Below are 26,806 nucleotides of genomic sequence, written 5' to 3'. Positions count from 1 at the left end.
ACCTGCCTCTGATCCCAGCACTCAGGAGGTAGAGGATCTGAAGATCAAGGTTAGTGGGTCACAGGGCTCAGTGGAAAAAAGTGCCTGCCACTAAGCCTGATGACTCCCAGAACTGCACGTCAAAAGGATGTCAAGGGTCATGAGAAATACAGCAGGGTAACTAATACTCAACAGCGCGCGAGTGACAGGGAGCTCCGCCTGGAAAGGCCGTGGAGTCGCTGGCTGTGGAAATCAGTTGCTCCTGTCTGTAATTTCTCCCATGGGTCCCTTCATCTCCTCCCTAAGAACAGCTTTGGGTGATTCCCACAGCTTATGTGCGTTTATCTCGTGGAAATACTCCGTCTACTGGATACATATATCTGTGGGAAGTCAGGAGAATGATTTCATTTGGCTGTATAATCTTGATATATAGAATATGCTGGGGGGTTTGCATTCTCAAAAAGGCCTGGAGAAAGGAAATTCCTTCTCACAGGGGCTTCAGCAGTAAGAGCACCCCATTATTTACCCCGAGGCTGGAAGCAGCAGCCCCCACATCTCCCACTCCACAGCCTAAGCTTTCCCCTTTGGTATAGAGCTACAAGTCCCCTTCCACCAGCTAACATACTAACTGGCCTCCTCCCGTCTTAGAAGTCATAGCTCATCATTAACCCTTCCCCCACCTCTTAAGCTGTGCCGGGACATTTTACAAGACGCATCTTGGCAGAGATGCCCTGCTTTTGTCAAGACCTTATCTGCCTTCCCAGCTCAGAGAGATACCCATACCTGGTATCCTTGCTATTGCTAGACATTTGCTTATGAGTGGGTATATAACCTCGAAACCTTGTGTGATTGAGGAAGAGCATCTGAGCATCTAAAGAGTATTTTAAGAGAGAACTTTTGGAGAGAAGCTTCCCCCCCGAGACAGGGTTTCTCTGTATTGTTTTGAAGGCTGTCCTAGAGCTCGCTCTGTAGACCAGGCTGGCCTCGAACTCACAGAGATCTGCCTGCCTCTGCCTCCTGAGTGAAGAGAAGCTTTTGAAGTGAACTTTAGGAAAGAACTTTTTTTGAAGAATAAAGGGCCATGGGATGCATGTATAGTTGATTCATTTTCTTTCACCCTCCGATCTTTTAGCCGGCCTTACCTGCTTGCTGTAAGCCTCTGGCCTGGACGCTGCGAGGACATGTGGCTGGAACCCGGAGGTCCTCGTTAGGAGAGAATCAGTTCCCACAAGCTGGCTTCTAGCATCACTCCCCCCGCCCCCCCGCTACATGCATGCACACAAACAAGTAAAGGCATATGTAAGTAAATGCAACAGTAAGATGAAGTTTGAGACGGCGCACGCCTTTGATCCTAGCACTCAGGAGGTAGAGGCAGCAGGACTTTTGTGAGTTCAAGGCCAGCCTGGTCTACAGAATGAGTTCCAGGATAGCCAGGGCTACTCAGAGAGGGTCTGTCTCAAACACACACACACACACACACACACACACACACATACACACACACGTGGGGCGGGGAAGTGAAGGGTGTCAAATTCAACCTCAGCTACATAGAAACTTCCAGGCCAGTTGAGAGTACATGAAACCCTGGATAAAAGATGTATGTATGTATGTATGTATGTATGTATGTATGTATGTATGTATTTGTTTTTCAAGATAGGGTTTCTCTGTGGCTTTGGAGGCTGTCCTGGAACTCGCTCTTGTAGACTCACAGAGATCCCATTGCCTCTGCGTCCCAAGTGCAGGGATTAAAGGCGTGTGCCACTAATGCCAGGCTTTTTAAAAGATGTATTTATTTTTGTTCTATTTGTTTGAGTTTTGCCTGCATGTTTGTATGGGAACAACATTTGTGTCTGGTGCTGCAGAGGCCAGAAAAATGTCATTTGATGACCAGGAGCTGGAGTTACAGATGGTTGTGAGCCACCATGTGGGAGCTGGGAATTGAACTCAGGTCCTTCGCAAAAGCAGTCAGTGCTCTTAATCACTGAGCCATCTCTTTAATTTCAATACAGATTTTCTTGAATTCGACATCATTCTCTGCTACATAATGAGTTTGATAATAACCTGCACGTCATGAGACCCTAATCTCAAAACACACACAAAAAAAACAAATAATGTTTTGGAGAGGAACAATCGTGGTGCTCACTATTTGTCAGGCTCCAATTTAAAAATAAATAGATAAACAAATAAACAAACAAATGTGCATGGCCAAATTCCAGGCTTTTCCTGGACTAGACAAATTTCCCTTTCTGATACAACTGACCAGCAGGTGGCAGTCACACACCGAACTCTAACGTACTGAGCCCCTTCTGACAGATGGCTTGGGGAGGGAGTATCTATTTCTAAAGCTCCCAAGGGCCTCGTGACCTGGCAGAGGCTCCCCATAAAATATCCATGTCAATTCAGGTCTTGTACATTCAGTAGACACAAGTAAGTGTCAAAAGGGAGTCCCTCGGATAGTGTGTGTTGCACACCTGGTGTGCAACAGAGAACTCAGCTTGTATCAGCATCTTATAGTAGCGACATCTTTACTAAGCCCAGAGAAGGCAGGCACACATTCCCCACTAATACCAGGAGAGGGGAAAACAAAAAACAAAACAACCTCAGGACATTTACATTCTAAGCCAGGTGTGGTGGCGCACACCTTTGATCCCAGCGCTCAGGAGGCAGAACTAGGGTGATTTCTGTGAGTTCAAAGCCAGCATGGTCCACATAGCAAGTTCCAGGCCAGCCCAGGATACGTAGTGAGACCCTGTCTCTAACTGATTAATTTTAAATTCTAGTGGCAATGTTTGACTGGGTTTTTGTTGTTGTTTGTTTGTTTGTTTTGTTTTTACATGCACATGTATGTAGCAGCATACATCACAGGCTGCATGGGTAAGTTGTAGGGGCCAGTGTTCTCCTTGCCTGCTGCGGGTCCTGGGTATGGAACTCAAAGTCATCAGGCTTGGCAGCAAGCCCCTTTACAGCTTATGAACTTGTTTGTTTGTTTTGTTTTGTTTTTAAGACAGGGACTTATTGTGTAGACCAGGCTGACCTCAAACTCACAGAGATCTGCCCGCCTCTGTCTCCCCAGTGCTGGAATCAAAGGCATGTACCACCATGCCAAGCCTCTGTCTATTAATTTTAAGATACTGTTATTAGGGGCTGGAGAGATGGCTCAGCTGTTAAGAGCACTTCTTGTTCTTCTAGGAGACTCAAGTTTGGCTCTCAACACCCATATTAGGCAACTCACAGCCACATGTAACTCCAGCTCCAGGGAGTCCGATGCCCCTATTCTGGCCTCTATGGGTCCCACACTCTCTCACACACATCTTTTTTTGTTTTGTTTTGTTTGTTTGTTTGTTTTTTCGGGGCAGGGTTTCTCTGTATTGTTTTGGAAGCTTTCCTGGAACTCGCTTTGTAGACCAGGATGGTCTCGAACTCACAGAGATCCGCCTGCCTCTGCCTCCCGAGTGCTGGGATTAAAGGCGTGCGCCACCAAAGCCCGGCTCTCACACACATCTAAAAACATCTAAATTCTAGAGCAATACTGTCTTAGTTAGGGCTTCCGTTGCTGTGAAGAGACAGCATGACCAAGGTTACTCTTAAGAAGGAAAAACATTTCATTGGGGTGGCTCGGTTACAGTTTCAGGGGTTCAGTCCATCATCATCGTGGGGAGCGTGGCTGAGAGCCCTGAATCTTGCAGGCACCAGAAAGTCCGACTGAGACACGGGGCAGTATAATGAGCGGAGGAAACCACCAAGTGTCACGGAATGATCCTTTTGTACGCTGTGAGGATGTGTTGCTCTTGTTGGTTTCATGGAGAGCTAGGCAGGAAGCGGTTAGGCGGGACAGCCAAACTGAGAGAATTCTGGGAAGGAGGAGGGCGGAGTTGCCAGGAGATGCAGAGAGAAGGAAGATGAACATGCTGTATTAAAGGAACTGAGCCACGTGATAGATGAGAAATACGGGCGAATTTAAGCTGTAAGAGCTAGTTAGCAACAAGCCTAAGCTATCGACCGCACATTTATAATTAGTAATAAGTCTCTGTGTGATTATTTGAGAGATGGCTGGAGGAACAGAATATTCCTCCTACATCAAAGTCCTCCCCCACAGTGACATAGTTCCTTCAACAAGGCCACACCCACTCCAAAAAGCCACACCTCCTAATGGTGCCACCCCCTAAGAGATTATGGGATCCAGCTACATTCAAACTACCACAGATACCATCATTAAAATATTTTGCCATTGTTCTTCCGGTGCTTTGTGCCCCTAAAACAGCCTTCTTTCTAAACTGAAGCTTTTTTTTTTTTTAAACAGGCCTCCTAAAGTATATCAAACAACCGACTGTACAAGGGATTTCCAATTGCAGGTAAGTTCTTATGTGAAACACAACACAGTCACATGGGTTCTTCATGGGCCAGTCACAATACCACCACCTCCAGGAACACCCTCCCTGGGAACTCCGCCCTCCAGTTTTTTCCCCTATCCTCTTGAACTTCTGATCCCCCTGCCACAGCCTCCCAAGAGCTGGGATGATAGGTGTGTATCAAACACCACACCAGATCTGGTCACGTGACTCCGGTCAATGGCATATCAGCAACCCTGATGCAAGTAGGACTGTTTCCGCTCAAGATGCTGTCTCTTGGAGCCCTTAGTCACAGGGCTGGCTAGTTTCGAGTCAGTTTGACACAAGCTAGAGTCATCTGAGCGGAGGGAAACCCGACTGAGAAAACGCCTCTGTAAGATTAAGCTGCAGGCAAGCCTGTAGAGTCTTCCTAGTTAGTGATTGGTAGGAATGGGCCCAGCCCACAGTGGGTGGGGCCACTCCTGGGCTGATGACCTGGCATTCCATAGGAAAGCAGGCTGAGAGCAATCCATGAGGAGCAAGCCAGTAAGCAGCATCCCTCCTCGGCCTCTGCATCAGCTCCTGCCTCCAGGTTCCTGCCTTGCTTGAGTTCCTGTCCTGACTCCTTTCAGTGATGGACAGCAGGGACATGGAAGTCTAAGCCACATAAACCCTTTCCTCCCTAAGTTGCTTTGGTCATGCATGGCGTTTCATCCCAGCAATAGTGACCCTAAGTAGGAACTCCCCATGGAGAGACCCTCCCGCCCTCCTGGACCACATGATTCTGCCAATTCTCAGTGGAGTTATCATACCGTGACTAATTCAGTATTGGGTTCCAGCATAAGCTCCCAGATGATTTTGGTCATGGGAGTGACGGAAGCAAGAAGCTTCCAGCTGAGCCCAGTCCAGACCGCAGAGCCACAGGCATTGTGAGGTAGTGTTCGAAGCCCCGTGTCCTAAAATGCACTAATGTAGTGTAGTAGTTACTTTCCTTCTGTGACCCAGGAGAAACACCCTAAGGAAAGTGTTTGGCTCACGGTTTCAGACGATTTGGTCCGCAGACCCACTGTGAGTCGGAGTTGTCAAGGCCGTAGGAGCAGATAGAAGAAAAGCTTCTTCATGACTAACAGGAAGTAACAGAAGAGGCCAGGGCAGGACATAGCCCCCAGGGACATATCTCCAACGACCTAACCTGTCCAACTAGACTCCTCCTGACCCTGATCAATCGCCCAGTGAAGTCATTATATTAGGAATCTCTCAAAGGGTGAGTCAATTCATTCCCTCAGAGCGCTCACCACCTCATCTCTGGAAAAGCCCTCTCAGTCACACCCAGAGCTGTGCTCCATCACCTACATGTTTCCTAATCCGGTCAAGGGGGCAGAGCAAGCCCTCGGTTTGTGGTCCATGAGAGTTCACAGGGAGGAGGACTCCCGGTGGGCAAAGGGGCTTTCTGGGTAACTCCATGGGGTAGATGGACCAATGGCTACAGGGTGAATCTGAGAAGTAGCTTTGAGTTTCTCTGGACGCAGATGCTGAGGACATCCGAAGGCATTGAATAGGGAGAGAACACAGGTGGGGGGCTGGAATAGCCAGGGGCCAGGGGAGGCCAGGAAAAAAAGGCTGTGTGATCAGTCTCCTCGGGGAGCTGGAGCTTGATCCTGCGGAGGGAATGCGGGGAGCCTGAGCAAAGCGCACTTCAGTGTGTTAGTGCAGAAAGGAGATGTGGGCCTGGGGAATTTTACATATCGCCTCCTGCTTGTCAGCAGTTGAGAGTTGTTAGAGCAGGAAGTGGGCATGATGCCCCAGAATTGACTTCCTTCCTTCCTTCTCTGTCTGTCTGTCTGTCTCTCCTTCCTCCTCTCTTTCTCTCCCTCTCCTTTTAATTTTAAAATGAAAAAAATTGAGATAAGTTTTTTCTCTATAACCCAGGCTTGACTTAAACTTGAGTGGTGGAATTACATGTGTGCCACAATCCCCAAAATTTTTGTTTCATTGGTTTTTGGCCAGGGCTAGAGTTGGAATATAGTGTTTTTGTTTGTTTTCAGACAAGGTCTCATTATGTATTTCTGGCTGTCTTAGAACTTGCTAGGGTGGCCTTGAACTCAGGGATCTGCCTGCCTCTGCCTCCTGAATGCTGTGACTAAAAGTGTGTGCCACCATGACTGCCAAGAGGGCAATAGTGCCAATGAGGCGTGCCCCAGCCCCTTCCTGGTGGGTTCTAGGCAGGGGCTGTACCACTAAGCCAAACCCCCAACTCCTCACTGGGGAATTCTAGGCAGGGGCTCTACCACTGAGCCACACCCCCAGACCCTCACTGGGGGATTCTAGGCAGGAGCTCTACTGCTGAGCCACACCCCAGCCTGACAAACTACCTAGCTTTGAAGTCTTTTGTTGTTTTGTTTGAGACGGGGGTATCAGTATACAGCTCTGGCTGTCCTAGAACTCACTATGTAGCTCACAGAGACCCGCCTGCTTCTGCCTCCCACGTGCTGGGATTAAAGGCCTGCGCCACCACCACACTCAGCCTGTCTTCCCACTTAGGTACCAGATGCCTGCAAATGTCGGCAGCAGGAAGGGATGGCTGTCTAAAAAGCCAAAATCTCATGTCCTTACCAGGCATTTGCTCTGATGCGTCTTGACTCTGGACTCCCCATCCAAATGTGGCCCCTCGGTGGGGCACCAGTGCCCCCCCCCACTTTGAATGACAACACACAGCTTGAGGCCAACCGAGTTTAATTGGGAGCTACGGTGATACACAGATGGATAACAACTCACTGGGAACGCTAGGGTCTGAGACACTGAATTCTAAATGGCAAATGAAGCAGCCAGGACTCGGGCACGCTGATCTCACAGGGCCTTTCTGACATCTCAGGGGTGTGGGTCCTGGGGAAGAGCCCTGGGATGCCTCAAACCCCACGGAGGCTCCGCTGGGGTGTCTGGGGGTGTATGGCAGGGTGCGGGGAGGTGATCGTGGCTGGTCCAAGTAGGACAGAGTTAGAGGTCTCTAGGGTGTTTCACAGAAACAATCAGGTGGGCTCGATTTCACAGAAATCATTTAGATAGCCCCTTGTAGGGGGGGAGGTGTCACAGGACCCCAAACATTGGGGACCGCTCACCCCCCCAGTGCCACTTTGGGGTTTTAATGTAAGACCCTAATGGCAGGATATTCCACATACGTTTTCATGAATCTGCGACATGAGCATACGCTGACTGTCCCACGGGACGGTGGGGACTGGAAAAATCAGTCCAGGTTCTGGATTTCGGTCCTAAGAGGACAACCCTGGGGGTGCCGCACGGCTCCTCTTCAACAGCTGCCGGAGCTAGGGAGAAATGCGGGAGAGTAAGACACGTGGGAGGCTGAGTGGTGTCCTGGGCGGGGCTACTGACAGGGGGGAAACTGAGTGGGGTAGGTTGAAGGTCACAGGTCTAAAGTCAAGACGGGCTGAGGCCCACGCGCGGTCATCCTTGGGTTGGTTGAGGCGGGAGAACTGAGAGTTGGGATCATCCTGGGCTACATACGGAAACCCACATGAGGTCTGGTAGACAGCCGGAAGCCAGCGAGGTTTGGCTAGATGGGGTTCCCACATGGGGACAGCATTGTTTGGGAGTCAAAGGGCAGAGGCAAGGGTGGGAAATCACATCGAAGGTCAGGATCCAGGGTTGGGGACAGCAATTCACGTCTCACCGGGGGACGGAAGGCCACAATCTCAGGGTTGACAGTGCAAGGAAAGGGAGTCAGAAGGACTCATCACATTGGAGGAAGGGTCAAACATTAAGGTCAGAGGCTACTGTCTGGATTTTTCTTTCTTTTCTTTTTTTTTTTTTTTTTTGGTTTTTCGAGACAGGGTTTCTCTGTATTGTTTTGGAGACTGTCCTGGAACTCACTTGTAGACCAGGCTGGCCTCGAACTCACAGAGATCCACCTGCCTCTGCCTCCCGAGTGCTGGGATCAAAGGCGTGCGCCACCAACGCCCGGCATGGATTTTTCTTTCTTTTTAAGACAGGATCTCACTATGTAGTCCAGGCTAGCTCAAATTCTCACTCTTTCTGCCTTAGTCTTCCAAGAGTTGGATTATAGGAGGGTAGCGCTCAGCATAGGTCACTCTTTGAAGAGCAGAGAGGGACCAAGGTCACCTTCTGAGACTACAAGGCGTCCTCTAAATCAGTGTTGGGTGCAGTTGGGGACCCCCCCTCCCCCGTGAAGTCAGAACAGTGCTTACCCCCTCAGGGCCCGGCCCGGGTCGCAGCAAGTGGACAGGCTGCTCGTTCTCCAGGTTGCGCAGCGTTGGGTCCGCTCCGGCTGCCAGCAGATGCCTGACAATGGCCTCCTGGGGCGGCCCGGGGGGCAGGGCAGCTGCCATGTGGAGGGCTGTGTTCCCGTGGGCCTGTAGCCACAAAGGGAGGGCTGACGGGGGCCTGACTCTTCTAAGCCACACCTCCATACCCTGGCACGCCCGCCCGGAGCTCACAGTCGCCCTTCACAGCCACACCCCGCCCACGCTAAGACACCCCGCCCACTGTCCCCTCACCATCCACGGCCCACAGGACCCTGGGTGCCCACCTGGCCCCTTGCGACTGCGTCTCAAAGCACCCACACAGCCCAGCCTATGCCCTACCTTCATATTGACAAAGGCCCGCAGGTCCCCCCTCGGCAGCCCCAGCAGCAGCTGAACCAGGGTCGGGTTGGCAGCCTGGACAGCCAAGTGCAGAATGGTCTTGTTGCTCTTGATCTCCTAGGGGGGAGGGGAACAGCGGAGGTCAGGCCAGTGTTTCATCCACAAACCCCACCCCCAAGAAACCTGGCGGCCACCAGGGGTGCCTTACACAGATGCATGTGTTGTGTACTATTGTGTAAAGAACATGGCTGAAAGGAGGCCATTTGTCACTTGTGTGTCACAAAACTGCACATTCAGTGCGACAGTTTCCAGTTCAAGTGTCTCTGGAAACAAACAAAAAAACACCACGCTTTTCTCAGTCCCTCAAAGGAACTTCCGGGGCTAAGAGTTGTCGTGGTCACACAGTGTCCTATCGCACACGCTAAAATGTCCCGTCTCACACGGACCACACAGCACTGTAAGCACTGGAGCTGAGTAGCACTGATTAACACGCAGGTCCACACGGTGCAACGCTGGGCTTCAGAGTCTAGAGCGGCGGCTCTCACCCTTCCTAACGCTGTGACCTTTTCATCAGTTCCTCCTGCGTGGTGACCCCATCCGTAAAATTACTTCATTGCTATTTCACAGCCGTAACTTTGCTACTGTTACAAATAAATTGTAATGTGAATATCTGATATATGACTCCAAAAGGTCATGACCCTAGGTTGAGAATTGTTATTTTAGAGGGGGAATGTTTTCTAAAGGTCTCCAGCTTTTATGCCCTCTACTGGGAGATTCTAGGCAAATGCTCTACCGCTGAGCCACACCCCAGCCCCTCACTGGGGGATTCTAGGCAGGGGCTCTACCGCTGAGCCACACCCCCAGGCCCTCACTGGGGGATTCTAGGCAGGGGCTCTACCACTGAGCCACACCCCCAGGCCCTCACTAGGGGATTCTAGGCAGGGGCTCTACCACTGAGCCACACCCCCAGGCCCTCACTGGTTGATTCTAGGCAGGGGCTCTACCACAGAGCCACATCCCAGGCCCTCACTGGGGGATTCTAGGCAGGGGCTCTACCACAGAGCCACACCCCAGGCCCTCACTGGGGAATTCTAGGCAGGGGTTCTACCACTGAGCCACACCACCAGTTTCTTACTGGTTGATTCTAGGCAGGGGCTCTATTACTGCAATAAGCATGAGGAAGCTCTAAGTTCTATTCTCAGCCCCAATAGAAAAGAAAGGAAAGGAAAGAAGGAAGGACACTTAGTTTCAGAAATAATTACATGCTTGTATTTGCTTAAAGACAGAATTGGAGAGGAACTGGCCCTGGTGACACAAGTTTATCAGCTCTGCACTTGTGAGGCTGAGGTAGGAGATGCTGAGTTCGAGGTCAGTCTGAGTTGCATAAAGACACTGTGCCTTAAGTAATGATAATAAAATAAAGAATAATACAGGTTTGTGAAGAGCTTGCCTAGCCTGCAGTAGACCTTGGGTTAAATCCGCAGCACAAGCAAAAACTTCAGAATGAAGGGAAAGCAGGCGACAGGAGTGGCCATGAGTGTTCAGTATTGATGGAATGTTAGCACAAAGGACACATTATGAGTCTTTGCACTTAATCCATGCTCAAATTCATTTCTGGAAGAACAGTATATTAAATGTGGGCCAAGGGGGTAGTAGGCTGGACCGTAACTACAGTACCACCTCCATCCTGTGCTCAAAACTCTGAACTAAAACACTCATGTTTAAAATGAAATGGTATTGGATTTCTTCAGTCTGCCTATGAAGGAACCACTGTCACAGGACAGGAGTGTCACATATATAATTAAGAGCCACGTTCTAGGGTCAGGACCCCCCCCCATTCTAAGTCCCTCTCCAACACGAAAGCTATAGGACTTCTGGACCCTTGGACCTCAGATTTCTCGTCAGTACAATATAGAAAACAAGAGGACATGCCTAAAGGGGTGAGAATGTATCAAGTCACAGTGCTTGATAAATCTAAGCTAAGATTAATAATATCCCCATGGACCACGGTCTCAGAGAAGTAGAGGAACATACTCAGGGTTACACAGGTAGGAGAGGCTAAGTCAGCATTTGCTGTGCCCCTGGACACCCGGGTGGCCCTTTCCACACTTTTTCCCATGGGCCTGCCTGACCCCCGCCACCCAAGCTCACCTGGCTGGTGTGACTGGCGCCCATTTGCAGCAACATCTGCACACACGCCAGTCTGTCTCGGGCTTGGGGACTCAGCATCCTGGGACAGACGCTAGGTGGGGACATAGCAGCATTGAGAGCCAGGATGGCTGTGTGGAGAGGCGTAAGACCTGTGGAACGGAACAGTGAGGGACCTGTACCTGGACATCCACCCTGACCAGCCAGCCTGCCGCACCAGCCCTGGGCACGACCAGCCTGCCACACCAGCCTGCCACACCAGCCTGCCGCACCAGCCTCCACCCTGACCAGCCAGCCTGCCACGCCTGCCTGCCGCACCAGCCCTGGCCACGACCAGCTCACCTTCGAAATCTCTGGCTTCCAGGTCCATCTGAACGCCTGATTTAAACACAGCCTAGGAGGAGGAGAGGAAGATGGCTGTGGAAGGGTCCCCCTACACCTGGCCCTGGAAACCACGATCTGGATAACCAGCCCACCCCCAGACACCCTGGATCTGCCAGCTGACCATACCGAAAGGACTCCCGGGAGCCCGTAGGTGGCGGCCACATGCAGGACAGAACGGCCTTGATGGTCAGTAGCATTTGCCTCGGCGCCCAGGCTCAGTAGGTCCTCCACGATCAGTGGCTGGTTGGCAGCTGCTGCCACCAGCAGGGGAGTCTGCAAGTCACAATGCGATCAGCCTGGCTTCTCCCGAGTCCTCCCCTCTGACAGTCGGGGGCTCCCCACCCCAGGTGCAGAAGCCTGGACTCCTGGCCCTCACCTTGCCTTTATGCTCACGGATATCCAACTGTCGGTACATCTGTAACACCTCTGCTGCGGCGTACGCCGCCCAGCGCAGACCCCGGGCAGCACACAGGTGTAAGAGCCTGAGGGCGGGTGGGGTGGGGGCAGCAATGAGAATAGCCCCCGCCAGGGTGAGCCACGAGCCAGCCGGTAGATCATCCTGCCTCCCTACACTTACGTGTCTCCTTCCTCGTCCTGGGCCAGTAGCTGTTGGGGTCCCAAAGCTAATATATGAGCTCGGGCTGTCTCCAGGGAGGGTCCAGTGGATGGAGGCAACTGTGGGGATCCTGAGGGGAGGGTAGAGACTCTCCAGGATCCTACCTGTGACAGGGAAGCTTCTGTATACAGCCGGGTATCCAGAGAGTCCTGAGGGGTACGAGGGTGGGGGGCGGGGAAGAGCCAGTCAGCTGAGAATTCTCATCACACAAAGCACACAGCCCCTGGTTCAATGGGGGAGACCAGGAGCCCACATATGCCAGCTGTCTTTGAACCTGGGGACTTCAGTTTTGCCACAAGGGAGAAGGAGTTCTTTCTTCCTTCCTTCCTTCCTTTTCTTTCTCTCTCTCTTTCTTTCTTTTCTTGCTTTTGTCTTTTGAGAAAGGATCTCACTGTGAAGCTCAGGCTAGCCTTGAACTCAAAGGGATTCTCCTGCCCCAGCAGTCCGACTGCTGGAATTATGAGCATGTACTATTATGCCTGGCTTATTTTCATTTCTGCTTTCCTATGCAGCCTAGACTGACTTCTAACTCATAACTAGCTGGCTCAAATGGTGAGCCTCTTGCTTCTGCCTCCCGTGTGCTGAGACTACAGGTATAAGCCAGCACACCTGGCCGGGGGATGGGCCCTCAAACCGGTCCCTGGCGCTGCAGAATACCGTGTGGATGTGACTGAGATTCTCCACTCTCCATCCCTAACCACGGAGAACCTACGGCCTCACCCATGCAAGGGAAGAGCTAGACCACGGAGAGGTACTCCAAACACTCTGTTTTTCCCTTTTTATTTGAAGATGAGATCTTAACTAACGTGCCTAGGGCAACCCTGAACTCGTTCTGTAGCCCAGGCAAGTTCTGTGATCCTCCTGCCTCTGCCTTCCGAGTAGCTGGGATGACAGGTCTACACTGCCAGGCTCGGCACAGCTGGGAGACTTTTAGGGGCCCTTAAGTGTCTGCCCCCCTCTATAGTTTACCTCCATCCCCAGGGGGAATGGACCCGAGCGCCCTGGGTCTGAGGGAGGGTAGAAATCAGGCGTCAGGAAGCCTTCAGCAGCCGAGTATGGACAAGAACTGTCCGTATAGGCAGCATGGGTGCTGGGGTCCCAGTCTGGAAAGCCTGAAGGCGGAGCCAGGTTGCCAGGTCCAGAATCCACGGTCTCTTGGAAAGCGGGGAAGTGGGGATGGCCTGAAAGTGAGGATGGGCAGGGACCAGACTGTCATCAGAGACTGGGACACAGCCAGGGCCAGTAAACCTGGAGTGTCCCAAGGTTTACTGAGAGAAAAAGTGTCTTAGTAAGCTCTAGGTGGCCTAGAACTCACTGGCAACCCAGCATGACCTCAAACCCAATGGCAATCCTCCCGGCTCAACTTCTGGAGTAGCGGGAATGTGGGAATGGGCAATTATGGCAGGCTGTCCATCAAAATTTCCCCTGTGTCTCAACCCTCAATAATGAGGGCTGGACTACCGGGAGCCCAAAGTTCTAAGAGCTGCGGTGTCTAAATGTCTAAGAGAAGTTGGGGCTGGGAGCTAAATCTTTCTATTCTTACCTGCTTCTGCCTCGTTCACAGATGGGGTCAGTGGCTGGGCCAGAGGAGGGGAGAAGTGTCCCTACAGTGTAAAGAAAATGAAGACGAGTGAAGTTTATGTATCTGGAAGATTCGGGTCTGTAGTCAGGGCTACGACTTCCCTATTATCCCCGGGCGCGCAAACGGTTTCATGTGTGGTCCTATACGGGACTTGCAGAGACTCACCGGTACCCCACCAGCCTCAGGCTGCTGCTGACGGCGCCTCTGTTCTTCCAGGAGCTTCTTCACCGTCTGTGTTGGGCAGTGGCTGCGCTCAGCCCGACTCACTGTGTGGGGGAAGACAGAAGAAAGTCATCAGGAAGGTTTAAGTCACCCAAATGTACCCTGGGCAGCAGCGGTGGGCGGCGAGGAGTGGATGTGGCCACGCTCCTTTCCCTCCCGCGCGGAAAAACTGGCACATTGATGCGGCAGCCGGAGAGCTACAAAGCCAATAAGATGTTGACTGCAGGGCCCGCCCCCACCGTTTCCTTCCTTTTACTCCACGCTTTTCCTCTGCCCCAACTTTCCACCGGCGTAGTGGAAACCGAGGAAGTGGGGAGGGCTAGCACTCCTCCGAAGCCTCCGTTTCCTCCACACCCCCACTCCTCGGAAGCACCGCCACATCCGTAAAAAATCCCAACCTAAGGCGCCGGGGCCCGAGACCTGGAGTGGAGGCTTGGGAATCCGCTGATCTCTACTTGCTGAGAAAGCACGCGCAGGTCCCCAATGTCTCTGTCCCATCTACACACTACGTTAGAGACTAGCCTGGGCTCCTTGAGAGTCTCGAAACAACAGCAAATTGCTTCTCCGTTCTAGAATCTGGCAAGTGGGGCTGGCTGGGGGCGTGGCTCAGAGGATGGCAGAGGGTGGGCCTAGCGTCCTCAGCATGGAAAAAGGTGAGCTGCTACTCTGGGGACCGCCAGTCTAGTCTCATCAGCATCCCCTAGCTCCTGGGGGGACTCCAGGGATCTGGAGTGGCCAAGCTCCCGCCCCCACCCCTGCGGACTTGGGAGTCGCAGGGACCCACCGTCCCGCAGATGCCACGCACCCCATCGATGCGGCCATTCTCTCATCCAGAAACCCAGGAGATTCCGATCCCCACGACCCAGGAAGGAGGAAAATCCACCACCACCCCCTCCCCAACCCCCCACCTCCAGCCCAGGCTTCCGGGCTCCCACTCCGGCGCTAGAAGGGTTAAGGACGCCGCGGGCCGACTCGGAAACGGGACGCCACGCGCTGACGTCACCGCGCTCGCGCAAGGGAACCTTCCACCTCCCAGTTCCGCTCCGGGGCTCGCGCGGCAGGTGCCCCGCGCGGCGAAGCGCGGCGCCCGCGGAATCCCCGCGCTCGGGGAATTCCTGCCCGCCTGGGGTCCCTGCACCCGCGGTGCACTGGGAAATCCCGGGGCGGGGCAGGTTCCCGCCGGCGCCGGACCTTCAGGACCCAAATCTGCAACCATTAACCGCACCTCAAGGATGCAATGCAGCCCCCTCGGAGGAAGGAGTCGGGGTCCCTCCATCCTCCTACGGGAGGGACCCCAGGATCAGGCCTCCCAGCCCTTGAACCCAAGCCCCCCACGATTCCAGATCCCCCTCTTAATCTCCAGCGCGCCCAAGACTCACGAGTCCACTCCCATCCGCTCCTGTTCAGCCAGCTCCCTTAAACACTGAGGATCCCCGCAGCTTTCAGGGCACAGGTTAATGCGCTCTTGCGCTCGGAAAGCGCTTTACCCCGGCCTTACCTCGCGGATTCTTGGGTCCAGATTGCGGGCCCCCAGGGCCGCGACCTCGGCGCTGCGCCAGCCTCGCTGCTTCCCCCGCGGAGCCGCCGCCGCCGGGTTCCCCGATCTGCAACCAGGATCCCCGCGAGTTTTTAAATTGGGGTTTTGACCACGCCCAGTTCAAGGAGGACCCCGCCCACAGCCCTGGGAGTTCCCTGGTTTAACGCTAGAGCAAGCTTAGTCTCTGAATGGGAGGGGCTGACCTTGAAGGGTCTGATCACCTCATCCCCAGGGGAGGAGGATGCTAGGGGAAGAGGGGGGGAGGTTGGGTGCCTGGAATTGAGTCTTTGGCCAAGGAGATGCTGGAGCCCTTGACTTGGCCGTGCATGGGCCAAGCAGTGCTGTTGGGTCCTGGGGGAGCGTCTGGACCCCATGACTCCAGGAGAAGTTGTGTAGTTGGGTTGTATAGTATAGGGTTACATAGTTGACTTAAATCTCTCTCTCCTTAAATGTGGCCTTTCCCTTCTTCAGAGTCAACTTTCATTTATAACCTCCCCCCCCTTTGGTTTCAGTTTTGATTTTTGTGTGTGTGTGTGTGTGTGTGTGTGTGTGTGTGTGAGAGAGAGAGAGAGAGAGAGAGAGAGAGAGAGAGAGAGACACGCAGAGAGAAAGAGGGAGAGGCAAAGAGACAGAGAGAGAGACAGAGGCAGAGACACACAGAGAGACAGAGAGAGACAGAGAGACAGGCGCAGAGAGACATGGGTTCCTGTAGCCCAGGCTGGCCCAGGGAACTGGGAGTAGCCTTGAATTTCGCTTGACCCTCTTGCTCTCATCTCCCAGATGTGGGCTACCACAGCCAACCGCCAATATTTGCTTTTGTTTTGTTTTGAGACAAGATCTCATTATGTAGCTCAAGCTGCCCTGAAACTCACTCTGTAGATCAGGCTGGCCTTACACTCACAGAGATCTGCCTGCTTCTGTCTCCAAGTGCTAGGATTTAAGCGTGTGAGCCTCTATGTCCGGCTCTAATACCTGCTTTAAAAGGAAGAAAAGGTGTGTGTGAGCTCCCGGGGAGGTCAAAGACCATGTGCTCTGAAGTCGGCTGTAGAAACGCTGCCTTTTCGTGTGGATCCTGGGGCTCTGCCACAGCTCAAGGACCTTTATCTCTGAGCCATCTCCCTACCCCTTGTTTTGGTTTTGAGTCAGGGTCTTCCCCATAGGGCCTGGCAATTGCTAAGTCAGCTGTGATGACCTTGAACTCAGAGCCATCTTCCTCCCTTGGTCTCTAGCGCTGGAATTACAGACTTGGGTCATCGCGCCCAGCTCACTTACCCATCGTTTTAAAAACTCTGTTAGCATAGAGGAGACGCTTTGCTGGGTGCTTGGCATAGAAAGGTGTGAACCAAACAGAAATTCCCAGCCCACTAGGGAACCGACATTCTCAGTTCCCACTTGGTGACCTTCCTTGGCACTTAAACTGTAATGACCAAATGTCTCTCTCCGATTTTTCAACATTCTACCCTGTGTTGGGTCTCCTCCTCCCTTGTTTCCACTTCCCTAGCTGGCTGCTGGTGCTGGTCTCTCTCTCTCTCTCTCTCTCTCTCTCTCTCTCTCTCTCTCTCTCTCTCTCTCTCTCTCTCTCTCTCTCTCTCGTGTGTGTGTGTGTGTGTGTGTGTGTGTGTGTGTGTGAGCTCTCCCAGTCTGATGGCTTTAAATGCCACCTTTTAACCATCAGCATTTACATGTCCGGACCAGACCCATCTTTGGAACCCAACTGCAGACGTTCACATCTCCAGAGAGCTCTGTCAGGATTTCCCACGCGATATGCCCGAATGTGGGCACCGCTCTCTCCTTCCTAAACAAGCTCTCCCAAACTCTGTAGCCAGCCCACTCTCCATCTTTCTCATCTCACTCAGAATCTGCAGTCATCCCTGGTGACCTTTCTGACACGCACTCTCTCCAGCCCCAAATGTTGATGGCTTAGCTTCCAAAATAGTTCCAGAGTCTCCCTCGTGCCCACACCACAGCCCACCTGCCGCTCCCACCCAGATCATGACAGGAGCCTCTCTGGGCTCTCTGACTCCCCCAAATTTGTTCCTCAAAGGAAGTCTTAAGGACACACATGTACCCACACACAGGAAGTAGATAGCACCGTCACCAGCAGGGTGACATCCGTCCTAGCTGCCTCTCTCCTCTGCTGCTCTGAGGACATCGCTGGACAACTATCTTTGGCCAGATCTCTTCAGGTCCCAGCCCACCATGACCCCTCCAAGCCACCTCCTGTTCCTACTTCTGCTCCCAGGTGAAGCCAGCAGCCAGGGGTTGAGGGGACAGCTGTGAGGGGTACGGAGGGCAAATCCCTTCTCCCTGTGCTCTTTCCCGAGAGCCACTGGATCTCAAGGTCTGGGTCCTTGGGGGTGAGGGTGGGATTCTACAGTTGTGAGCTCTCCTTGTGGCCGGGGCCCTGCTATTTCCCTTTTCTGGTCACTGTCTGTGTTCCAGGAAGCTCCATTTCCCATTTACCCGCCTCCAGTGTAGAGTTTAGGTCTCAAGCACCTCCCCCGCCCCCGCCCCCACCCTGCGCCTGTTTTGGGGACTTCTCCTCCCACCCCTATCCACTTTCTCTGTCTTTCCACAGTGGCTGCAAGTCAGACGCCCGCAGGTGAGGCCAGAACCTCAGCAGCCGCCTCCAATGCTGCAATCGGGGCCCGGGACATCTTCTAATCTCAGCCCTTTTCCGGTCCATCTTGACTTCACCACCCAAGTGAAGTGATGGGAACCGGGAGACTCCTGGTGTGCCCAGGGTTCTGTGAGCTCCCCTCCTCATTTTACTCCCTAGCCCCAAAGAGTCGGGGATCCACCCCGTCTCCGGGATCTCGGGAGGGTGTAGGCAAAGAGAAAGGTCTCAGCTGCTGTCTGCTTGTCCGGGCTTTAACCCCCAGGTCCCTGCTCCGGATGTGGGCCTCTGTCCCTGCCACTGCTGGCAGGCCTGGTGGCTGCAGACGCGGTCTTGTCTCTCCTAATCGTGGGGGTGGTGTTTGTATGTATGCGTCCACACAGCAGGCTAGCCCAAGGTGAGCTAACACTGGGGCGGGGCCCGGAGAGTGGGTGGTGGTCCCTAGGGGAGAAGGGGGTCCCGCGAGGGTGGTCCCCGGGGAAGCCCTGGAGGAGGTGCTTGGGAAACCCTGGGGGAGGTATTTGGGGAACCCCTGAGGAAGCCCCTGAGGCAGGGGGTCTCCCAGGAAGGTGATGTGGGAAAGGGGGGTGGTCATGCTTCATGTTCTCTCTCTACCCCATCCAGAAGACAGTAGAGTCTACATCAACATGCCTGGAAGAGGCTGACCTCTGCAACTTACGACCCTCCCGTTCTGGATCACTGGGGGGAGGGGGAGGAGTCGCCTGGGAACGCACTCCTTCGGGACTAGAATAAAGTCATTCAAATACCTCTAGTCTTGTTCTTCCCAAAGTCTGACTTCTTCCCAGGTAGCTGTTTCCCGATTTAAGAGACATTCTTGGGGCCCCACTGGTACCCAATGCTTCACCGAGTCTAACATAACTCAGACATGGTTTTTGCTCTGTCGTTTATTTGGGGACAGAATGGAGGGGGTCAGACATCTCACTGGGGACACTGTGTGGGTCTGTATCCCAGGGATGGTGTGTTGAGTAGGCATCCGGAATGACTGGATCCAGGCATCAGGTTGCAGATCGGCATAGTGTGGGCTCATCTGTGATACTGCCTCTGTGTGTTGAGGTCACTGTAGACATCTGGCCTCGGACCCTGAAGCTCCTAAAATGACAGAGGCCATCATTGGAGTAAGCCCAGCAAGCAAAACAAATCTAGCCTCCTAGTGGCCTTCACGGTCTCTGGCAGCTTCTTCAAACTTAAAACCATGAAAGAGACCTGGATTTTATTCAAACATAGCCAGCGTTCCCCTGGTTTCTAGACAGTATACCCCAAGCTCAGGGCCTTTGCACGTGCCGTTCTCTCTGACTGGAAGGCCAACACCCCAGATCTCCAACCCCCTTCTCACCCTTTACATCGTGAGCTTTTCTGTTTCCCGACCTCACCGTTATCATAATGTCACCTGAAAATGATTTTGTTAATTTGCTTCAAATCAGTCTCTGCAGTTAGGATGCTGTGCTGACCCATGTAGGTCTCAACCAAGCCACAGGAGAAACAAAGCTGACACTTGGCCCTAAAATTTCCTGGCTCTTGGGGACTGGACAACTTCCTCAGGCTTCTGAGGCTCAGGTGGTCAAACTTGAGGGGTTTTTTGTTTGTTTGTTTGTTTCTGACACAGGGTTTCCTCTTTGTAGCCCGGCTGTCCTGGAACTAGTTCTTGTAGACCAGGCTGGCTTTGAACTCACAGAGATCCGCCTGCCTCTGCCTCCCGAGTGCTGGGATTAAAGGCGTGCACCACCACTGCCTGGAACCAAACTTTGCAAAGAAAACTTTTCTCTAACAAGGAGGGGAATGGACAAAGATGGCTGCTGGAGGTGGCGAGCGGGGCCTGTGGTCCCCAGGGGCAGACTCTCCGAAAGCCCGTGCTGGAGGTCAGTCTGGGTACTTGTTTCTCCAGAGACGGAGTTCCCTAACCCTCACTCCTGTCCCACAGGGTAAGACGGAGTTCCCAAGGCTGGTGAGATGGCTCAGTGGGTAAAATACTTGTGAAGCTTGACAACCAGTTAGACCAGGAGGAAGGAGAGAACGGACTCCCAAGCCTGTCTCCTGGCCTCCACATGGCTGCCAAGGCATATGCATACCCAGCCCCCACCCCACATACACCCATAAGTAAATCATAAAATAAGTGCAATTTAAAAATAAGACTTGACACTGCACACACACATATATACCACAAATACACACACATATACTCATACACCACACACACATACACATATACACACACATACATACCACACATACGCACATACACATACCACACACATACACACATACACAAACACACACGACATGCATACCACACACACACACACACACACACACACACAGAGTCTTGACAGGGAACAGACATAGCTGACTACATTATGGTTTTTAGGAGTGAGTTCAATGCCAGCTTGTCTCTAGCGTACATACATAACTGTGACTTGTTTTATTTATTTATTTATTTTTTTTTTTTTTGATTTTTCGAGACAGGGTTTCTCTGTATTGTTTTGGAGACTGTCCTGGAACTCACTTTGTAGATCAGGCTGGCCTCGAACTCACAGAGATCCGCCTGCCTCTGCCTCCTGAGTGCTGGGATTGGAATTAATTCTGTTACCTATTTATTTGTTGGGTTGAATCCAGGGCCCTGTGCGGGCTAGATGAGGGTAGGCTGAGCTGCATTTCTATCCCATCCCAATTTTAATATATTTTTCTTGTTAAAAGACAAGCCAGGGTTTCATCACATAGCCCTGGCTCACCTGGAACCAGCCTGGCCTCAAACTCACAGGGAACCCACCTGCCTCTGCTTCCCCAATACTGGCATTAAAGGTGTGTACACCATGCCCAGCTCTGTTTTAGATGTTTGAGATATCAGACATAAGTTAGACTGACCTTGAGCTCACAATCCTCCTGCCTGGCTTCTGAAATCTGGGGACAGTATGCTAATTACTGCTAATGTTTATTTTGGTACTGGATATTCCATAAAGGGCTTTGCAAGCGCGAGGTGAGCACACCATGCCGTATGATACTTTTTTTTTTTTTTTTTTTTTGGTTTTTTCGAGACAGGGTTTCTCTGTGGCTTTGGAGGCTGGCCTGGAACTCCCTTGGTAGTCCAGGCTGGTCTCGAACTTACAGAGATCCGCATGCCTCTGCCCCCCGAGTGCTGGGATTAAAGGCGTGTGCCACCAACGCCCGGCCCGTATGATACTTTTATGCTGTTGTTGTTGTTGTTTTCAGACGTGGTCTCTTTCTGTAGTCCAGGCTAACGGCAGACTCACTAAGTAGCCCAAGTTGGCTTCAAACTTCCCATCGTCTTGCCAACTAAGTTCTAGGATCACTTTGTACTTTTTGTGTGGCATTTTCTGAGCAGTCTGGCTTTGGTCCTAATCAAAGGGACGTCCAGGGCCCACAACCCCCTGCTGCAGCACCGTAACACCAGCAGAGCTCCCCTCGTTAGAGAGGCCACGCTTAGGCTAAATTCTATTCCCTGCCTCTCCAAGGGCTTCTCCCGGTCTGACTGCGGGCCAGGCTTTCTCCAGATCAGTGCAAGCCTAACAACGACAGAAGCCTTCTCTGTGCCCCCTATGTCTGAGGCTGGTATGTTGGACTGATGCCTCCTTTCAAGATTAGCAGAGTTGCTGGGGGAAGGAACCTTAAGGTGCTGGGAAGGTGTGTGTGTGTGTGTGTGTGTGTGTGTGTGTGTGTGTGTGTGTGTGTGTGTGTGTGTGCAGGCAGGAGTGAAGGTGGAGAAAGATTTGGAGTTCTTACCTGATAGGGTGACTCTGTCTCAGCAATGTGCTGCTTCCGGTTCCCTGTAGAGAGTGACATAGAGTGTAAAGATGGAATAAGCTGAGAATTGAGACTATTTTGCTTTTGTTGGTTTGTTTTGTTTTGTTTTTTATTAGGTTGGTTTTTTTTTTTTGAGACAGGGTTTCTCCGTGTAGCCCTGGCTGTCTTGGAACTCACTATGCAGACAGGCTAACCTTGAACTCACAGAGATGTGCCTGCATCTGTCTCCCGAGTGCTGGGATTAAAGACATGTGCTACTGGTGTCCCTGTTTTGGTGCCTTAAAACCAGCCCTTCTGAGCAGCTTGAGAGATGGAGAGATGGTTCAGCAGTTAAGAACAGGTACTTCTCCTGCAGAAGATCCAAGTTCAGTTCCCGGCACCCACAATGGGTGGCTGGGTCACTTGTAACTCTAGTTCAGGGGTATCTAGTGTCACCTTCTGACCTCAGAAGACTCTGCATTCAAATGTGTGTACGTGATACACAATTAAAATATAAAACATAAATAAGAGAGAGAGGAAAACAAAAACAAGCCACCAGCCCTCTGGCCTGTAACTCAGTCGGTATGGAGTGCTTGCTGCACAAATGCATGGCCCTGTCTGGGTCCTCAGCATTAAGGAGGAAGAAACGAAAACAAATAATAACAAATAATCTGTGACCTTGAAACGTCCCCCAATCCCTGCTTCCACCAGGCCAGCTCCTCCCGGTTCACTCACCATCTGCAGTTCCTCGGCCTCGAGGGATCAGGCGGCCCAGAGAGTACACAGCCAGGGCAATGAGCAATGTCAGCATCAAGTCACCAAGCACAATCCCAGCCAGTACGCCTGGGCTCACGGGAGAGCAGTTGCATTCTGGGAAAGCGTCACAGGAGGATGACATAGGAGGGTGACATAGGTTGACAATCAGGGACTGGGTGTTAGCAGAGAGAGGGTTGGAAGGAGAAAGGGTGGCGTAAGGAGGTCTTTGAGAGGAACAGAGAAAGACCGGGGGTGTCAGGGCTTACCGTTCTGGGCCTGGACTGGACTTAATCCTAAGGAGGGAAAATTAGATGAACTGAGAGAGGTGGAAGCTGGGGAATCAGAAGGCTGAGGTTATCCTCAACTACACAGCAGCCTTGAAGCTAGCCTGGGCTATATGAGATTCTGTATTCAAGAGGAAGATGTCAGCTGAGGCCCACTAGAAGCTGAAGAAGCCGACAGAGGCAGGTCTCACAGCACCCAGGGGGCCGGTACAGAGGCCAGCGTGTGGTATCTGTGTCAGCTTGTCTGGCTTAGGTGTCCCCTCCTCCTGGCCCTACCAGGTTCCAAATCTTGGAGGCCTCCAGCTCAGGGAGGGGACCACAGGCCCTAGAGGAACCCTCTCTACCCAGTCCTCCCCTTCGGTTGTCCTGTCCCGTCCCCTCCCTGCTCTCTGCCCAGCCCTGGCCCCAACCTGAGCTGAAGATGCAGGTGACAGCTGCAGAGGCCCCCGACTCACCTCCCACAGTCAGAAGGACAGGAAGGAGCAGCAGGGGACAGGAGGGCTCCAGGACCCCCATGGTGACCAGACGGGCACTGGACACCGCAGTCCAGCGGCTGGTGGGGTGGGGTGTGACGTCCAACCGACCAAGCGAAGGAGGAAGTCTGAGGTGGGCGGTGGCGGCAGGAGGAGGGGACAGCAGCAGAGAGGAGGGACACACAGACGTGACACCAGAAAGAAAGTCACCAAGGGGCTGTGCCACAGGCCTTGCGGGCTGGTCAAGCAGGCCTTGGTCTTCATGTCCAGACAGAGGACGGATACTATAACAGAAGGGACCGTAGGTGACCATCGCTGAGGGCAGTTCAACCTCTTCTGGCTGGGCAACCTTGAACAGGTCACTCAGCCTCTCCGGGTCTCAATTTTTCTTTTCAGTCACAAGCTTGGGAGTAAACGCGTTACACTTTTTGCAGGGTCGTTTGCTAAGTGACATTCCTAGAGCAGGGTCTGACACTCGGCCGTGTAAGCGCTGGCTACAACTGCTGCCTGGCAACCAAATCCTTGCCATCGTCACAGGCCATCAAGGGACACTCCCGGCAGGACTCTGGAATGTTGTCACAGTATTCACCACCTGAGGTGGATGCCTGTCTCCCGAGGGACAAAGAGGAAAACACAGTTGCCCACCGCCACACGGGGGCCCAGGACCCGAAGATGGCCATTTCACTGGCAGAGAGGGAAGAAGATGAAAGACAGGTTGGGCAAAGCAAAGAGGGCGAGAGCTTGTTTCACAGACGGCACACCACAGAGACAGAGCTGGGGCTCGAGGCGAGGCAGGTGGTGGCTACGCGGTGACCACTGCGCGGGGCGGGGCGGCCGAGGGGGGGAAGCAGCTGGGAGCCAGGAAGGGGGGGAGCTCACGGAGGGAGGGCTAGGAGAGAGGGTGGGGCAGGGCGGGGGGAGGCGGCGGGGATTATTTTAGCCCCTAGCAGGAGTCTAAACTGGAACTGGTAAAGGAGGAACCCGAGGTTGGAGCCCCTGGGCATGAGCAGGAAGCCCCTCCCCCACCATCTCACACTCTGCGGCACCCAGGGTGCAGGAGAAAGGGGAAGCTGGGTGGTGGTCATGGGACAGATGCTGACGACGCTGTGGGAGCCGGGGGACTGTGGGAGCCGGGGACTCTGGCGGTGGGCGGAGGGTCTCTGATGTTCACGGCTGCTACCGGCCCGGCCAGGCTGAGTCTGGTCCCTAAAGAATCCGATCGTTTCTTCCTAAGGTCCGGAGCGAGGATGGGAGAAAGCGGCCCCCTGTGCCCAGAGGCCTCTTAATATGAACGCGAGCAGAGGGGACAGCGAGGGACTGGGCAGGGAGCACCTGGACCTGCTGGGGGTCAAGGCTCCCTCTGGCTACAAACAGAATGTGGGGACTTGTATCAGAGAGGGATGCAGGGCCAGCTTCTCCTGAGGCTTTGTGAGGATCGCTAGAACCGTGCCTGACACATTGTGGCTACTCACGGCATGTTAATTACTCTCCCGGGTGGCATTAGCAAGCATGTCCAGGGGTGAGCTACAGTCTGCCCTTCCTAAGTCTTCCTCCCGTTCCCCAGCTTCCCAGCAGGAGCCTTCTGACCCCCACCTCCCACCCCAGCCACGCCTGGCCTGCCCCCAGAACACATGTGATGGAACAGCCAGGACACTAGGATACCATCCAAGTCAGAGCCCCTTTGGTTGCTAAGATAGGGGAAGTCGAAGCAGTCCCAAGGGAGAGATGTTGGCGGACATTTGTGGGACAAGAGCTGAGGACAGGCTGAGTGCGTGTGCATGTGCGTGTGCGTGTGCGTGTGCGTGTGTGTGTGTGAGTGTGTGTGTGTGAGTGTGTGTGTGTGTGTGTGAGAGAGAGAGAGAGAGAGAGAGAGAGAGACAGAGACAGAGAGACAGAGAGAGAGAGAGAGAGAGAGAGGGGGCAGGGTGTGTGATCAGAGAGGACAAGCTCAGGTGTCATTCCTCAGGACTGTCTACCTTTCTTTCTTTTTACTGGTCTGAAAAACACCAAGAAGGCCAGGCTGGACCCTCAGGAGTCTTCCTGTCTCTGCTTCCCCAGTTGTGGGGTTATAAACACAGCATATGCCCAGTCTTTTATGTGGCTCCCAGGGACCAAACTCAGGTCCCTCCAGCACTTTGCCAATTGAGTGTCTTTCCCGGATCCAAGGAGAGGTTATTTACCGACCAAAAGACCGATCTCATCCATCCACCCATCATCTTCCTTCTTTTCTTTCAGATTTATTTTTATGTATAAGGTCGAGTGCCTAAATGTGCGCGTGTATACCACATGCGTGTCTGGTGCCCTCAGGGGAGTGCATGAGATTCCCCTAGAACTGGAGTTACAGGCAGTTGTGAGCTGTCACGTGTGAGCAGAGAAAAAACAAGACTTAACCACCGAGTCATTTCTTTTTTTTTTTTTTCTTTTTTTGGTTTTTCGAGACAGGGTTTCTCTGTATTGTTTTGGAGGCTGTCCTGGAACTTGCTCTGTAGACCAGGCTGGCCTCGAACTCACAGAGATCCGCCCGTATCTGCCTCCCAAGTGCTGGGATTAAAGGCGTGCGCCACCACCGCCTGGTCCACCGAGTCATTTCTATAGCCTGCCTTTCTGTTTTTCTTTCCACACCCCTCCCTCTCTCTCTCCCTCCCTCCCTCCCTCCCTCCCTCCCTTCTTTTCTGAGACAGTCATACCATGTAGCTCAGGACAGCCCAGGACTCTATGTATCTCAGCTAGCCTTGAACCCACAATCCTCATGCTTTAACATCCCGTGTGCCAGTGTTAAGGGCGTGAACCCCCATGACCAGCTCAGAAGGACATCTTGCAATACTTTAACAACTCATACAGCTGTGCGCGTGTGGTCCGTGGAAAGCAGGCGCTAGCTCGTCTCTAGGCCGGATGGCCGGTCGGGTTCTGACTCCCCGGTGAAGGAGGGCGAGGCAGTGCCGGTAATATACTGACCGGGCTCTGCTCTGCAGTGCTGCCGGGCTGCAGGGAGCTGGGCTGAGGTTTGCAAAGGGCCCAACCTCTCTAGACAGCAGACCAGAGCTGCAGGATGCAAAGCCAAGTCTCCCAGAGCCCAGGAAGTCTGTCCGGTCCGTGACTGCCACAACCCACCCTCCGTATAGCACCCTGCAAAGCTTCTGAGAAACAGACCAACAGGCCCCATGGTTCAGCTCAGTGGTAAAGTTCTCGATAACCACACCCACGGCCTAGGATTTTGTCTCTAGCACTGAAGGGGAAAAAAAAACAAAACAACCTGATCTTCTTTCTCTTGTATCCCATGCTGGCCTTGAACTTACGTAGCCAAGGGCGGTTTTGAACTTTCTGAGTCTTCTGCCTCCGCCTCTGGAATGCTGGGATTACAGGAGTGGACCACTCTGCCTACTTGCTTGTTTGGGTTTTTGGGTCGGTTTCTCAAGTTCCGTAGATAGCCCAAGATCATCTCCAATGTGGGGCCATCTCCCCAGCTCTCCCTCACAAGAGCCGCGATTCCAGGAGCTTGCTCTCAGAC

At 53.0% G+C, this 26,806-nt stretch overlaps 3 protein-coding genes across 9 annotated transcripts; 1 reads left to right on the top strand and 2 right to left on the bottom strand.

Annotated features, from left to right (window-relative positions):
• Positions 1 to 7,023: 7,023 nt before the first annotated feature.
• Positions 7,024 to 15,484, bottom strand: Nfkbid (NFKB inhibitor delta). Of its 3 annotated transcripts, none has more exons than XM_021233909.2 (12): positions 15,374 to 15,484; positions 13,819 to 13,919; positions 13,615 to 13,675; positions 13,041 to 13,252; positions 12,033 to 12,220; positions 11,832 to 11,937; positions 11,582 to 11,728; positions 11,414 to 11,465; positions 11,075 to 11,223; positions 8,924 to 9,040; positions 8,528 to 8,692; positions 7,024 to 7,627 (listed from the first exon to the last, which is right to left on the bottom strand). In XM_021233909.2, the coding sequence occupies exons 4-12, from the start codon at positions 13,044 to 13,046 to the stop codon at positions 7,574 to 7,576; spliced, it is 984 nt and encodes a 327-aa protein (XP_021089568.2). In that variant the 5' UTR covers positions 13,047 to 13,252; positions 13,615 to 13,675; positions 13,819 to 13,919; positions 15,374 to 15,484; the 3' UTR covers positions 7,024 to 7,573. The 3 variants fall into 3 exon arrangements, with proteins under 3 accessions (XP_021089568.2, XP_040591410.1, XP_040591411.1); XM_040735476.1 differs by lacking the exon at positions 15,374 to 15,484 and adding an exon at positions 14,681 to 14,745; XM_040735477.1 differs by lacking the exon at positions 15,374 to 15,484 and adding an exon at positions 14,296 to 14,318.
• On the top strand, positions 14,149 to 18,801 carry Hcst (hematopoietic cell signal transducer). 5 transcript variants are annotated; one of them, XM_040735481.1, is made up of 5 exons: positions 14,317 to 14,528; positions 17,491 to 17,654; positions 17,991 to 18,014; positions 18,295 to 18,426; positions 18,654 to 18,801. In XM_040735481.1, exons 2-5 carry the CDS (start codon positions 17,612 to 17,614, stop codon positions 18,692 to 18,694), a joined length of 240 nt encoding a protein of 79 aa, XP_040591415.1. In that variant the 5' UTR covers positions 14,317 to 14,528; positions 17,491 to 17,611; the 3' UTR covers positions 18,695 to 18,801. The 5 variants fall into 5 exon arrangements, with proteins under 5 accessions (XP_040591413.1, XP_040591412.1, XP_040591415.1 ...); XM_040735480.1 differs by having other exon boundaries at positions 17,457 to 17,654; XM_005081819.4 differs by lacking the exon at positions 14,317 to 14,528 and having other exon boundaries at positions 17,046 to 17,654.
• Positions 18,802 to 18,916: 115 nt separating this feature from the next.
• Positions 18,917 to 23,537, bottom strand: LOC101840844 (transmembrane immune signaling adaptor TYROBP). Its single transcript, XM_005081821.4, has 5 exons — positions 23,281 to 23,537; positions 22,808 to 22,834; positions 22,521 to 22,655; positions 21,786 to 21,829; positions 18,917 to 19,139 (listed from the first exon to the last, which is right to left on the bottom strand). Exons 1-5 carry the CDS (start codon positions 23,339 to 23,341, stop codon positions 19,074 to 19,076), a joined length of 333 nt encoding a protein of 110 aa, XP_005081878.1. The 5' UTR covers positions 23,342 to 23,537; the 3' UTR covers positions 18,917 to 19,073.
• Positions 23,538 to 26,806: the final 3,269 nt, after the last annotated feature.

The sequence above is a fragment of the Mesocricetus auratus genome, unplaced genomic scaffold, assembly GCF_017639785.1.
Source record: "Mesocricetus auratus isolate SY011 unplaced genomic scaffold, BCM_Maur_2.0 Super-Scaffold_100046, whole genome shotgun sequence".
Lineage (NCBI taxonomy): Eukaryota > Metazoa > Chordata > Mammalia > Rodentia > Cricetidae > Mesocricetus > Mesocricetus auratus.
The sequence above is the reverse complement of the archived record's forward strand: the minus strand, read 5'-3'. Positions and strand labels throughout refer to the sequence as shown.